The 14,635-nt window shown below is 38.6% G+C and overlaps 1 protein-coding gene across 6 annotated transcripts in view; it reads left to right on the forward strand.

Moving 5' to 3' along the window:
• The window catches only part of UNC5D (unc-5 netrin receptor D), a 417,169-nt gene that overhangs the window by 152,462 nt on the left and 250,072 nt on the right, over positions 1–14,635 (forward strand). For all 6 annotated transcript variants that reach the window (XR_015795854.1, XM_088139128.1, XM_088139129.1 and 3 more), the window contains exon 2: positions 2,980–3,198. Coding sequence is in view for 5 of the 6 variants with exons in the window: in XM_088139128.1 (XP_087995254.1) it covers positions 2,980–3,198 (219 nt within the window). In the remaining variant the exon portion in view is untranslated. The remainder of the gene's footprint in view (positions 1–2,979; positions 3,199–14,635) is intronic.

Consider the following 14,635-nt stretch of genomic DNA (forward strand, 5'->3'; position numbering starts at 1 on the left):
TTTGGCTGTTATAGAGGTAGTCACACTTGCTGACAATCAATTGATCAAGGGCATTTGATTAGCAGCACCTGGCTGCTACTTAGCCTCTTCATACCTACGGAAGCAGTAAGGGTGTACTTAGCTTTTCACACATGGCTTCTCCATTTTGGCTTTCTTTTTGTAAAATAAATGATGACATGGTGCAATATGTCATGTGTTGTTGTTCATCTGAGGTTGTATTTACCTACTTTTGAGAACTGCTAAGGACCAGATGATTTTTATTATGTCCTGATACATAAAACCATAGAACTCAAAGAGGGTGCACTTTTTCACACAACTGTACATCTAATTATATTAATCCATGCACAACATTTTTGCAATCTAATGTTCTGTGTCAAGAACCTGGAATCAATATTGGGAAACTAAAATGGAAGCCATGCATTTACTGCTGCTTCAGTGTCCACCTTACCAGAAGCTGGACATCGAAGTCTGGAGCCAACCCTGTCTGGCTTTTAATGTTCTTTTCTGTAGCTCCAAGACCCATGCCAGTGATCAATATTGGTTGAAATGAAGTAACTTATGGTTACTTCCATCCAATGAACTATATCCTGATGCTCACTTCCTCTGGGTGTCTGCTCTGTGTTGTGTTTGAGATTATGGAAAATCTGCTCTAATTATGGTGGTGGAAGATAATAATGCTCATAAATATCTCTTAGCTATCAAGGAATCCTGAAGACTCTCAATGAGGCAGATGACCTGTTTGGACTTTATAGTGTTTTCTGATGATGTGGTTATATTTCTGGGCATACCTCTTTTCTTTTTCTCTCTGTGGTCTGCATACATTTAAGCAGGAATATGCAACAACGATATCAGTCACAGCATCAATAAAGTGTTGCATTCTTGTCTTGGATAAAATATATTTTGTTCTTTCTTTTGCATGGATTTAATAAAGCCCTCAGAGATGCAATGGTTATGTAAATGGGTGAGCTGCATCATTTCTACAATGCATTAATGATCATATGGGTCCAATTCAAATCACATTAAATTTCACCACATATCTCCTTTTTAAAAAATGTAGGGAAATATTTACATTTGTAGAAAAGGACTTCTAAGTCTGTAGGACAAGGTACCTGGAGTTGTCATATCTTTGATTACAACTCCAACAAACCACAAACAATATAGAGAAAGACTAGTGATTAAGGGAGATGTAGTTCAAAATATCTGGGAAAGCATTAACTTACCTTCCCATATTTTTCCTCCAGCAGCAACTTAAGGAGATCCAGAGGGCAAATCCTATGTTTATGATAGATGTGTTGAGTTTACATGTTATACTAAACATAATTTGATTGGCTTGGATTTGAAAAATGGCATGCACTGTATGAAGAAGCCATTGTGATTGGGAAACCATTGTTTTGTGGAGTATCAGAACATATGATGCAAACCACTTGTGTTAAAATCTATGGGTAAAACAGATTTATTTAACAAAAGGAGAAATTCACCAACACCTTTAGTTATGACAAGTAGGACAGTTTCTGAAAAGGTCCAATGACTTTTTTGAGTAGCTGTGTAGATTTTTTTAATCTTTTAGTTTCTGAATACTGAAGATAGTTTGCTCACCAAGTAACACTCATTGCGGGTCAGATTTCTCTAGTAGTTTCCATTACAGAGTATATCTCACTCATGTTTTGGTTTTATTCTTATGCTTATTCGATTTTTTTTTTTAAAACATCTTCCATGTAAATTGCATCACCTTGGCTATTTCTCTTCCCCTACCCCCAATTATTTGTGCCAGTTACCTTTAATCTTCCTGCATAAATGGGTCCCACAGGTGATTAAAGCTCTTTCAACTGTTGGACACCCTTCCTAAAGTGCCAAGACATAGTCATGCAAAAAGATCTCCATCTCCTTCTGTTCCTCCTTCAATGGGAATTATTTGTTTGTTTAACCGCTGATATCACAGCATTTGGTTCAACTGATATGGTTAGAACAAGGCAAAGGGCATTACACCTAATCAAGTCAGACCACTGGTTCATGGAGCCCAACATGGTGAAAAGTGCTCAGCACCTATGCTCCATGGGATTGGCAAGAACTTTTCCTAGTTTCATCTGGGAATCCTGGAGAACTATGGACTTCCTGCATTTAAAACATGCACTCTAACCACAAAGCTATACAGGACTGTGCTGCAGCTTCTTATGATCTTTTCTCCATGGAAAGATTCCTCAAGATGCCAAGAGACTTATGAAGAATACATAGGGTCCCCCTTTCCAGAATTTCTTTTTTTTTTTCCCATCTAGGGCAGAGGTTTCTCCTTTCTTTTGCATTGATAACTAATTTAACATACCATAATTGAAATTTCATTGACAAAAACCTGACATAAGCAACATTTCTTTCCTTCCTTTCTTTCCTTTGTCCTCCTCTTCACATTGCTAAGTTCTTTCCCCATATCATAGAATGATCCTTGGACATTGTGGAAGAAATACAAGGGTGAATTGGCTGCAACAGGATAATCAGGTTAAATGCTGGAGCTGTCACTGTTTGCATGGAGGTTGGGGTGGAGTCTCACTGATCATGAGCCTAGACCCCTGAGAACCTTTTAGAAAGTTTCTGCTCTCCCTGGGGAAAATGGATGAAATTGTTTATTCAATATCTGTGCCCATCAATAGGCTAGAAACAAGGGCTGATTTGCATGTACCTGTTGGGCTTGTTATAGATGATGAAGATGATTACGATTGCTGTTCTTCTATGTAATTCAGAAAAATTAATAATAGCAAATAATTCACTTCCCTGGATGATTTCTTTTTCTTCCATGCATTGTCTAGAACCAGCCTTCTGAATTTCAGCATGTTTGCTTTGGAAGTTGAAAGCTTATTCCTTAGGTTTTGCATGGAAGTGCTCAGTTCTCTAACAGTACCAGATATATATAATAGACATTCACTGCCTTTGGTTGGGATTGATGGAAAACTCCTATATGGTGTGACATCCTCTTTTTTGCTTTTGCAGGAACTGACACCAGTGAAACTCTCCCTGAATCTGTCCCCTCTGCTCCCGGGACACTACCCCATTTCATGCAAGAGCCTGATGACGCATATATCATTAAAAGCAACCCAATTGTGCTGCGCTGCAGAGCCATGCCAGCAATGCAGATCTTCTTTAAATGCAATGGGGAGTGGGTTCATCAAAATGAGCACGTCTCTGAGGAGAGCATGGACAAAAGCACAGGTAAGTGACGACCCAATCTTTTCTGGACCCATGCGTACATTTGGGATTTTGAGAGCATGGTATGGGCATTCTTATAAAATGGCTTGCCCATTCACAACATGGCTGCCACAAAGGACGTAACTAAGCACAAAGGATTGATATATCGAAAAGCAACATTTTTCATTTTTTTCATTTTTATTTTTTTAGTAAAATATCTGGTAGGGCCAGGGCTCTGGCAACTGTCAAGAAGTGTTCCTAGGGGCTCTGAATCACAAAGGTTCCATGTTAGAGACTTCAGCCCTATACTCACTAACTCACGAGTGTATTAAAATTGCAGATAAATGGTGAAAATAGATGCCTTTGGATCATATTCTGGAGCCTTGGTGAATATCTTGGCTTGTTTGCTTGTTCTGTGCTCCATGTTAGCTAGGGAAAATGTCATGAAAGGTTACATCAACTTCTGACTCCCCAGGAGGCATTTGGCAGTTACGAAGTTATATGAAGAAATATTGTTTTGCAGTAAAATCCTACCTGCAAAGAGAGGGATTCTAAGGCAGTAAGGTGGATGAGTGGGAAACTCTGAGAAATGCAACACATTTTTCCTATCTCCCAGCAAATCCTATATCCTTGCTTGTTTAGAAACGTCTTGATAAGTATTGCAAACCAATTTAATGGTGGTGCTGCCTTATAATTTCAAATTCTGTGTCATTATGACTCCCCCACTCCTCTACTTTAACTTCCAAGATTGCTAAGCAACCCTGTGTTTTGGAAATAAGACATTTTATAAAGCCGGTGAGGTGGGATGGGGAAAGCAGGTGCATTTAGAAAGTGTCACATTCTAGTAGGTGTTAGTCATACACATCGCTGTTGTTATTGATTGTGTTATTGGTCACGGCATTCCACAGTTTGCTTTCAAAGTAAGCACATTATATATTATCTATAAAACATGACTCAAAAGAACATGCAAAAATATTCATTTAATCATGACTTTCAGAACAAAAGGAACAAGGCTCTGTTCTTTAATTATCTGCATTTAAATTACCAGTACAGGTATTTCAGCTCACGGGCATCTAATCTTTGGAACAGATGAATTAAACTCACTTGTTCTAACAACTGATGCTGTGTAGTTCCTTTCTTGTCATGAGCTGTTTGATGCTCCTTCTCATTTTAATTTTATGATATTGAGATACAGGTTGTAAAGCAGGAAAGAGAAGGACATTCATCCTTATCAGACATAGTGGTTCAGCATTTCCCTACAGGCTGCAGTGCCTGAAATTTTTCAGGCTGTTTCTTTTTGTAATATAGAAAATATAGATCAAGGCTCACCCCTAGGCACCTGGAAACATGGCAGCTGCTAACACATCTAACAGGACCCAATATACTATAGATACTAGTGTGCTGGGTTTATTTTAGCAATAAATGTTATTGATTAGTCATCTGACCATATCAAAAAGCTATAAAACCAATACAGAGAAAACAGTAGGGCATATTTATACTAAATCATCACCCCTGCAGTCCACTCCAGTCCAGTCTAGATAATCTAGAGTTGAGAAGGCTTCCTGATTTGATGGCTGTTATCCATTTTGGACACTGATGGAGTACATTGTGGGGATAAAAACGTGTGAATTTTTCTTTCTTCTGGTTGGGTAGATTTTTGGTCCAGAGAGGAAAAAATAGCAATAGACCCCTTAGGGGCAGAATTCAGAGGGAAAAAGGGTTTCAGAGTGTGTATGGTGCTGCAGGTCACACTTGGTGATAACTCCTCAAAGAATCTTTTTTTTTTTCCCCCCTGGATTTAGGCAACAGCATCATGCATTCTTAAGAAAAGTTATCTTGAATTTAAAGAGATTGCCACAGTTGTAGCATGTGCTCCTGCACATAGCCCAAATCACCTTTTCTCCTTCGAATCAGGACTACAACACAAAGCATATTGGGTCAGCAGTGTGTGCGTGAGAAAGTATGAGCGTATATGCATAGTTTATGGGGGTGGGAAACATTTTTTTTACTGGATTCTTGCCCAGAACTCCCCAATTCTGTTGAAAATAAAGCAATAAATAGTAAAATAAATAAAAAGAGGGAATGGTATTCTGTTTCTTCTCCCCAAGGATCCAGTGCTATGTTTGCGGTGATGTGGGCAGAAGGGCAAATTGTTATCAGAGGCCTCCTTTAGTGGCATTATGGAAAAAGTGTGTGTGTGTGTGTGTGTGTGAGAGAGAGAGAGAGAGAGAGAGAGAGAGAAAGATATTTCTGTTCAAATGAAATGTTTCTTGTTTCAAGTAATGGGTAGCTGTGATGGAATGGACTTCTGAAGGCCAGGCTCAGAGAGATAAGCGTGTTCTTAGCTCCCAACAGGAGCATGGGAAGTTCAAGAAGATGAGGCTGGCACCTCCCTAAGGAATTCACAGTGTTGTGGCTGGCTGGCTTGGGAACTTGGGTTCAGTCTGGGGAGATTTCTGTTTTGAGGTGGAAGCTAATAAACGCAACAGAGCTGTATTTGCATTGTTTCGTGGAGTTCTTTGGGCTGAGCCTGACAGTAGCTCACAACATCCTTCTGAAAGGTAGCGTTACATGAAGCAGGCATTTGAGTACCTCATTCTTTCTATGGCAATTCAGTATCAGTGTTTTTGAAGGCCTAGGTGAATGTCAGGAACAGAATGGCATAGCAAGGCATGGCAAGAAGTGTAATACTTCTTTCTGAGGAATCTGTCTTAATGCTTTGCCTATTTTCTTAAGCTTACCCACAGGCATGCATGTACATGTACATTTTACACACACCCGGGCCTACCTCTCCAAACTAGCATGCAAATTGTTACGACGGGAGATTTTTGTCTGATAAATTCACCCAGTGTCAGGTTGGCGGTGGAGGAGGGATTTTGGAGCTGTCCATGTCATAAGCATAATTTTAAAAAATAAAAGAGAATACACTGCTTTCCTCAAACAGCAGCTTGGCTGAATTAATTACCAATTCAGAGTTCAGCTGCATTTTATTGTATTATCTAAGCCATCTTGTGCTCCAACTGGAAAATAATAATAATAACAACAACAACAACAACAACATTTGGAAATGAATAAAATTCAGATTTATCATCTCAACACTATCTTTTTTTTTAGATTTTTTTAATCCCACCTTTATAAATAACTCAAGGCGGTGAACAAACCTAGTACTCCTTCCTCCTCCTATTTTCCCCACAAAAACAGCCCTGTGAAGTGAGTTGGGCTGAGTCACCCAGCCAGCTTTCATGCCTAAGGTGGGACTAGAACTCCCCATCTCCTACTTTCTAGCCTGGTGCTTTAACCACTAGACCAAACTGTCTCTATCTTGCTGTTCCCTTGGTAGCAGTTGCTCAGTACCTCTGTCAGTGCCACTACAGGTCACTCACTAAGTTTTTTAAATCCTCAGCTCTCTAGTGCTCTAGTTCCTGTTTTTCTTGATTCCTGTTTCTACTCAACTCTCAGCCTTCCATCCTATTCCTTCCCAGCCAAACACTTCCTGTGATTTCTCTGACATCACAGCAGTTCAGCCGTGAGATTAATGGAATTGAAAGTGACAGATGAGGAAAGTTTATTTTTGTCTATGTGAATTTACCTATTCTGTCTTAAATCATTAGAGTTCAGTCATACTTATATGACAGTGTAATATATCCTCATAGGATGCCCCACATAAAACAACTCTAGTACGTTTAGTTTCTCCCAACCTGTTATCTTCCAAATTGGTTGGATTAGAACACCCCTCATCCCCAGAGAACATGCCTTTTCTTAGAATTACTTGCTGAACCCAGCTTGTGAAACCTGAGAGAAAAAAATGCTTATATTTAACAAACATTTTGATTCTTACATTTTATGGGAACTATAATGTAAGATGTGCATCATATAATATTAAGAAGGAAGGTTGAAGTGAGACATCACTAGCCTAAGAAAATTTAATAGGGATGAATGAAGACAGAATTTTAAATTCTGGTATACTTCATTGACAATCCCTCTTTCTTCTGGACTCTGGATATAGTATATGCTATATGTCAGCCTTAGTATTGGCATAAAATTGATGCTTAAGAAAGCAGGTCCTCACCCTCTAATTAGTTTGCTGAGAACGGAAAACAGATAGATTTGCATCAGGTTTGTGGTAAGGTGAACGAGTGATTTGATTGGCTTTGGCATGTACCCAACTTGCAATTCAATTCACATTTTCTTCCAGCTCCTTCCCAACTGCTTTGTACTAGCTTATTGTTGCTTATTGCAGTCTGGGCATGTGAGAATATCTCAGTGAAACAATCACATTAACACTTTTCTCTGCATGATGAGCCCTGCATGGATCCCATATACAGCCTGCCTTCTCAACAAGTTAGTTTGTCCAGGTAGCTTGGCCTTGAACATCCATTAAAAAAAAAAAGGAGCTGTAGAGGTACTTATCTTCCCAAGTCCTGATGTTGACCTTCTCTGTATAATATTGGCAGAATTAGTTAACTCTCCTCCAGCTTCCTTCTCAGTTTCATTTTTGGACATAAATACATATATTGCTTTCACTGTGTGTGCTGCCTTTATCTGTTAGATCAGTGGGGCCTCTTAGTAGAAATCTTACTGAAAGGGTGAATTTAGTTTGATGTTTATTTGACCATTAGCCTTGATGACATAACATGGCATGACATGCCATAAAAATTCACCTTTAACCTTTAGAAGGAGGGGAAAAAACTTCTGGTAAGAAAAATAATGTATCTTTTAATAAGGGGTACGTACCACATTGGATCCTTGGGAATTCCTTTAATAAATCATCAGATATCCATCTATCTGAGTATGAATCCATAAAAGTATGCAGTTATCAAAATAATGGGCCAGACATTTCAAGCAGAGATTTATCTGAAAAAATGAAGTTCATTATTGGAGACCACAGAAAGAAGAAAAGTAATTCAAGGTGTGATTCAGCAGTTAAATGGAATGATACTTAAGACAGTACAAGTCATCAAGTATAATTTCATACTTGTCTTTGGGTTTCTCAAAACTTTTCAGCTGCATGCTATAGCTATAGAAGTCCTCATCAGATGCTGGTGCTAGTGACACCTGAACTTGGAAGAGCTGGGAACACATGAAAGATATAGAAAGCAGGGCCAGTTTGCAAACCTATCACTCTACTGCTCAGCACAGCCCTTTCGTGTTGGAGATCGGTAGAATAAAATCATATATGGACAACGTGTGAAATAAGCATCAGGCTATTAGCAATAGGTAGTTAGAAAGGCCTTAGAAAATGCTCATGATAATCAGAATTGTAAGATTAGCAGTCTTCTGTTAGTGAATTTCTAGTGAAGAATAAAGAATTATATATCTGCAGGACTCCTATGGTGACATGCTTGCTATTTTCATGTCTTTGAAGTTATCAAAGGATTGGTCAGAGGAGAGAAAGTAGTCCAGATTTATAGTATTTCAGTCAATGGACTTGTCCTGAGGGCCTTACTGTAATCCACTAATAAGATTCAGTGTAGGTATCATGCTTAACTATAGTTTGTACTACAATTACTATAATAATGTATTTTATGTAAGTTTATTGCAATTTTTAACATTTATTGATAATTAAAGATTTATGTATTTTATTGTTGTGCTTTCTGGCCCAAAGGCTATAATAAAGGTTTGATCTGAATTTCATGCAAGGTGAATGAATCTTACAATAGGAGTGGCAAGCTGCGGTCTAGCCTTCTGACCATGTCTGCTGAAAACTTGGAAGCATGGTCAAAAAACAAGAAGAAGAAAATCCTTAAAACTGTCTTTCTCTCTCTTTTCCCCTCCCCCCTGCCCCCAAAATCAGTATATGGTGTGTGACTCTACTCAGTTTGTTAAATGTGGGAGACCATTCTCTCCCTATTCCCATGACCACAACCTGAAATGGAAGTTGAAAGTATGGTTTTCATTAACCATAATTTACCATGCCATGAGAATCCTAAATTGTGATTTTGTACAAAAGTAATCCTAAGCATTTGATCATATATACTAATCTAAGAACGTCTTTCATAGTTTAAGTTTTTAAGTTTTCTCATTTCAGATGAACTTTGACTAAACTTAAACTTAACTTGTATCCTCTTGTAAATGATACAATAAACCAAACCTAAGCAGGGTTGGATGACTTTGTACAGCACAACAGAAATAAAAGCATCAAAACTCTATCTTTTAGCCACATTAGATAAAAAGGAATAATGTCACTGTGGCTCTTTTTTTTTTTACTAATTCTTATTCCATTTTTAAAAAGAGAAATACAGAAAGGACAGTAGATGAAAATAAATGAAAGAAAAAAGGTAATGTACAACAAATTAGTCAATTATGGAATTGCCATGCCAAAAAAAAAGGGAAAAAAAAGAAAATTAATCAAATAAACAGAAAAAATTAATGTAAAACACCTAAAAAATCACATGTTCGTTTAATCATGTAATAACAACATAGCAAATTGCACATTTTTTTTTTCTATTCTTGAAAAATATATTCCCTCTATGCCAAAGGGAAATATACTGTGTCAATTTTTGAACAGTAGAAAAAAATACCCTTTTCAAAATTGGATAAATTACACACTCCTTGAATCCAGTCTTTGATATATGGACTAGTAGTACTTTCCCAATCTCTCAGAATAATTCTCTGGGCCATTCTCCATGCCCATTATATCCAATATCCCTCAAAAACAGCCCGATTCCACAGTTTTGGAATAAAATTAAAAATAACAATGATATCTTTCGCTTGAAAACATTTACCCAGACATCTACTTATATATGTGGCTCATACTTGCCACACTAAACTATGGTATATTATGATGGCCAAATTTGATCAAAGAATAACAGCTGATTTTTATCTGCTGCTCCTTGAGATACTGAGATTTCTTGCCTCTTGATCTGAATGTTTCTATGATTAAGAGAATATTTGTTAAGGGTTTAAATATATTGAAACATTTAAACCTATTTTAAAAGAGTGTGCTTCAAATTGGCTGTAAAGTATTTCAATTTTTATTTTCCCACTGGTATGAGACCTGCTAAGAGTAAGTAAAGTTTCCTTGTCTGATAAATAAAAAGATTATAGCAATAACTGCTGTCAGCATTTTTCTCATTTAAACAAATAAAGCTGACAAATGTTGAAGTTTGGTGCTGCACTGTTATGTTTAAACACATGCTGGGCAGTTATTCATCCTCTCCCAGCATAAGTTTGTCTGTTGCTAAAGCACCCAGCAGTACAGAACACTTATTAGCATAACAGTTCGAGAAGCAATAAAAATTCCATATTCTTTTAGGCTGTGCCGGATGACAAAGGATGATAGTTATAATTTGCACAATAATTTAAATAGCTGGGCAACTCCTGTGAATTGGATTTACATAAGGTATCAGAGAACAATGCCAGTTTTCCATTTGTAATGCATTGATTCTCAAATTGATGAGGAGTATTTGCCATGCAATTTCCATTATTCAAAGTGGAGGAGATCTGTAGTTTAAAGAAATAGCAAAATATTTCCCCTTGCAAATAGTCCAATCTTTAACCAAGCCTACTTCATTGGTGTTGTTTTATTATAATGTAGTGGTGGGAGAATTGAGGGGGGGGGAAGGGTGACCTCTTTAAGTCACATTTTTAAAAGAATAGTTCATTGGCTAAGTACAGTTTGATGGATTCAGACATCACATTAAATAATAATAGTTTATCAATTTCAGTGGATGAGTTGACAGGTTGTGCTAAACCAAAACCAACGTTCATTATGTGAAGGGTGAACCAAGCTAGAGTGTGTCTTGGACAGGCCCGTTCCTCAGTTTCAATCATGTTCATCATGAATCTCATCAGGATGATCTTGAACAGCCATTCCTATTTTCAGTTTGACCTATCTCAAGGGATAGTAATGAAGGTATAGCAGAAGTTGCACAGTGAATGTGGAGGAGAAGGGAGGAATAAGCATAAAGCAATTCCAAGGTTTCTCCTAGACAGAAAGATGGTGTGTCAAATGTGGCCATTCTTGAAGCAGGATGTTCAAGTCTACTAGACAGTTTACTCGAGAGAATCAACTACAGGGGATGAATATGTTTGATTCATATTGTAATATGAACCAAACTAATTTGCATTTCCTACATTCATACAATTTCCCGAAACAAGCTGTCAGCTAAAATGCACTTTCATGCTGCTTAAACTTTGTTATTCCATTTTCTATTATGCTTCAAGAAGGGGGGGGGGGGGCGGGAATAAACAATTGGAAAGTAAAATACACAGGTATGGCCATGTATGTTTAACAACAGACGTATCCCTTGGAATTGGAATTGCTAGCTAAATGTTTAAAATAGCACATGGATCCAATGCAGAAAATGCATTTTACGGTTGGTGGCATTTGAACAGAATATTTATACAATATACAGAACTTTTACTCCCCAAAATTAGCAAGGTAAAGATGTCAAACTGGAATGAGCTTGTATGCCAAAAAAAACTATGCTTTGTCAAGATAATAATTTCTAATGCATACACAAAAGTGTATATGTTAAGAACCAATTGATACAAACATAGAAAATATACACAGATATGTAACATGCATTACTGTGATGGAATGTATCTATGAAGTGGGGGTTGATGTGGTGGATTGCAGTAGAGAGCTAGGTTATCAGGAAGGAGGGGTTGCATTCCAGGAAGGGCAGAGAGACAAAAGACAAGACAGTTTGGAGCTGGAGCATGGGAAACGTAAGAGGTTCGGGATAGCCACTCCCTAGAATCTCCCAGGGTATATCTACTAGTTGTAGTAGTATAGATCTAGTCTGGCAAGATTCTGTCTATCCTGTGTAAGCAATAAAAGAGCTGAATTTTGGATGAACTAGCAGCCTTTGATACCATCATCTGTGATATCCTTCTGGACTGGCTCCAGGTCCAGATTGGGCATTCTCCTCCTTTCTCTGGGGTCGATACCAATCAGTGGTGATTGGAAGGGAAGAGATCCTGCCTTTGGCCTGTATTTTGTGGTACCACAGGGTTCGGTGCTTTCTCTGGTACTATTCAGCTGCTGAGTGAGCTCATCCATTACCATGGGGTGAGGTATCATCAGTATACTGATGATACCCAATTGTACACCTCTTTCCCTGGTGAATTAAGTGATGCTGCTGATGTCTTATCCTGGTGCTTGGAGGCTGTGGGGATCTGGATGGGGAACAACAGGCTTCAGCTGAACCCTAATAAGACAGTGGCTCTGGGGTTTGAGGCATTATTGTCCTGGGACTATCTTTGGTACTGAATGGGGTTGCACTGCCCCAGACAGACACAGTGCACAGCTTGGGGATCCTCCTGGACTCACAACTCCTGCTTGAAGAGCAGGTGGCAGTCCTGGCTAGGAGGGCCTTTGCACAGCTTTGAGTTGTGTATCAGTTGCACCTGTCCCTGGATTGGGAAGCTCTGCTCACAGTCACTCACGCCCTGGTCACCTCCTGGGTCAACTACTGTAATGCATTCTACATGGCACTGCCCTTGAAGAGTACCCGGAAGCTTCAGCTGGTACAAAATGCAGCGGCATAGGCAGTTATGGGTGTTCCTAGAAGGACATGTTACACTTCTGCTCCACAAGCTGCACTGGCTACCAGTTGGTTTCTGGGTCCAATTCAAGGTGCTGGTTTTGACCTTTAAAGCGTTTCATGGCATGGGGCCGGGTTATGTGAGGAACCGCCTCTTCCCAATTACTTCCGCCTGTCCCATCAGGTCCAACAGAAGAGGCATGCTCCAGATCCCATCTGCTAAGGAACTACATTTAGCAGGACCCAGGAGATGGGCTGATTCTGCCATGACACCCACCCTGTGGGGCATCATCCCTCCCCCAGGTGAGAGTGGCCCCCTCCTTGATGTTCTTCCAGAAGTCCCTTAAAACTTGGTTATGTCAACAGGCTTGGGAGTCTCATGGAAATGGGGATTTAATGAGATGGCTGCATTGTGTGTAACATCTATGCCCTCCCTACCCTTTTTAGTTTTTTTTAATCATAATAATATTTATGTTTTAATTTTAGAATATTTTTGTAATTATTGTTGTTATGGTTTTATTGTATGCCACCCAGAATCACATTTCTGTGACTCTGGGTGGCGTACAATAAAACCATAAATATGATGGATGGATGGACGGACGGACGGACGGACAGACAGACAGACAGACAGACGAGAAAATGTGCTGGGCAAAAGTATACACTCTCGGAAAAATGTACCAAACTGCCTATCTCAGAAGAAGCACACAGAAATGTTTTATGTAAACTTTTTCTTCTGCTGAATTTGCCAACACACGGAGACAGACTGAAATGAATTTACTATCATGAAAATGAGAAACTGAATAAAACTGTAATTGACAGATTTGCTTGTTCTAATTCATATCTAGAGTTTCCATTTCAATTGCAGGTGTTGGTAGAGAGAATGTTTTTTTTTTTTTTAAACAAGTGCTTTATTTGCTTTTGGAATATTGATGAGGCATATCATGAGAAAATGACAAAAACACATTCTTGTACTTTGTAGCTCTCGTTATGTAATCTATCATAATTCTTGGCCATCTCTTTGTTTTTTGGTGATGAGCAAGAACCTTTCTCTTTCCCTCTCCTTCTGCCCTCCTTAAGAAGACAAGTACATCTATATGACCCATTGAACTATTTCTTTCCTGCATATGCATACATACATTTTGCTTTGTTTTGCATCTAGCCACACTCAATATTTTCTGATTGCACATTTTTGTAATTTTCTTCTGCTGACATGGCATGGATTCTTCTGGTACTAGAGTGTTCTGATGGAATGACACCTTGTGGAGTAGGAAACAGAATGCTGTGGAAAGGATAAGTATATGAAGTCTCCCTCAGGTCAAGCTCTACTCCTGGTGATTTCATGAGAACATCCATGTAGTTTTTTGTCCTGAATACTGTATGGAGGTGGTTGCCTGGATTTCCCCCCCACTTCTTTGTCCACTCTTGATATTTCCAAATGGTCTCTCACCCAAGTAATAACCAGGTCCAATGCTATGTAGCTTTTGTAAATTGGCTAGTGTCAGCCAGAAAGTGGAAACAGTAGTTCTCCTGTACCCAGTATTTTCATCTTCACCTCAAGTTCAACTACTTCCTACAGAAGAAGAGAGAGAAAAAAGCTAATTAACTAATTACCTAAACTATGGGCTGATTTGGAATTTCTAAAAGGTTATATTTCAAATGAGGAACTGTGTGTGACTGATTTTTCAATTAGAGATGGGTGGCTGGTTCAGGCTCTATGTTACACAGAGTAAGGCATCTTTATTCTCTTTTATTGGTTTTTCCAAGTAAGTGATGGTCAAAGCAAAGCTTACAAATGCAATGCCCAATAGTTTCTACCTAGAGTCTTTCTTACCAGCATTCTATATCCATTTTAAAAAAGAAAGCGAACATAATTGCCTTTCTGGATAAGATCAAGGTCCAGTGATTATTGTGTTTGCAATAATTAGCCATTGGGGTATTTGGGGATATGGACAGCAGCCATAAAAGGAGTG

The sequence above is a fragment of the Python bivittatus genome, unplaced genomic scaffold, assembly GCF_059951505.1.
Source record: "Python bivittatus isolate LINGU-HERP-01145 unplaced genomic scaffold, Pbiv_v1 ctg000320_np1212, whole genome shotgun sequence".
Taxonomy (NCBI): domain Eukaryota; kingdom Metazoa; phylum Chordata; class Lepidosauria; order Squamata; family Pythonidae; genus Python; species Python bivittatus.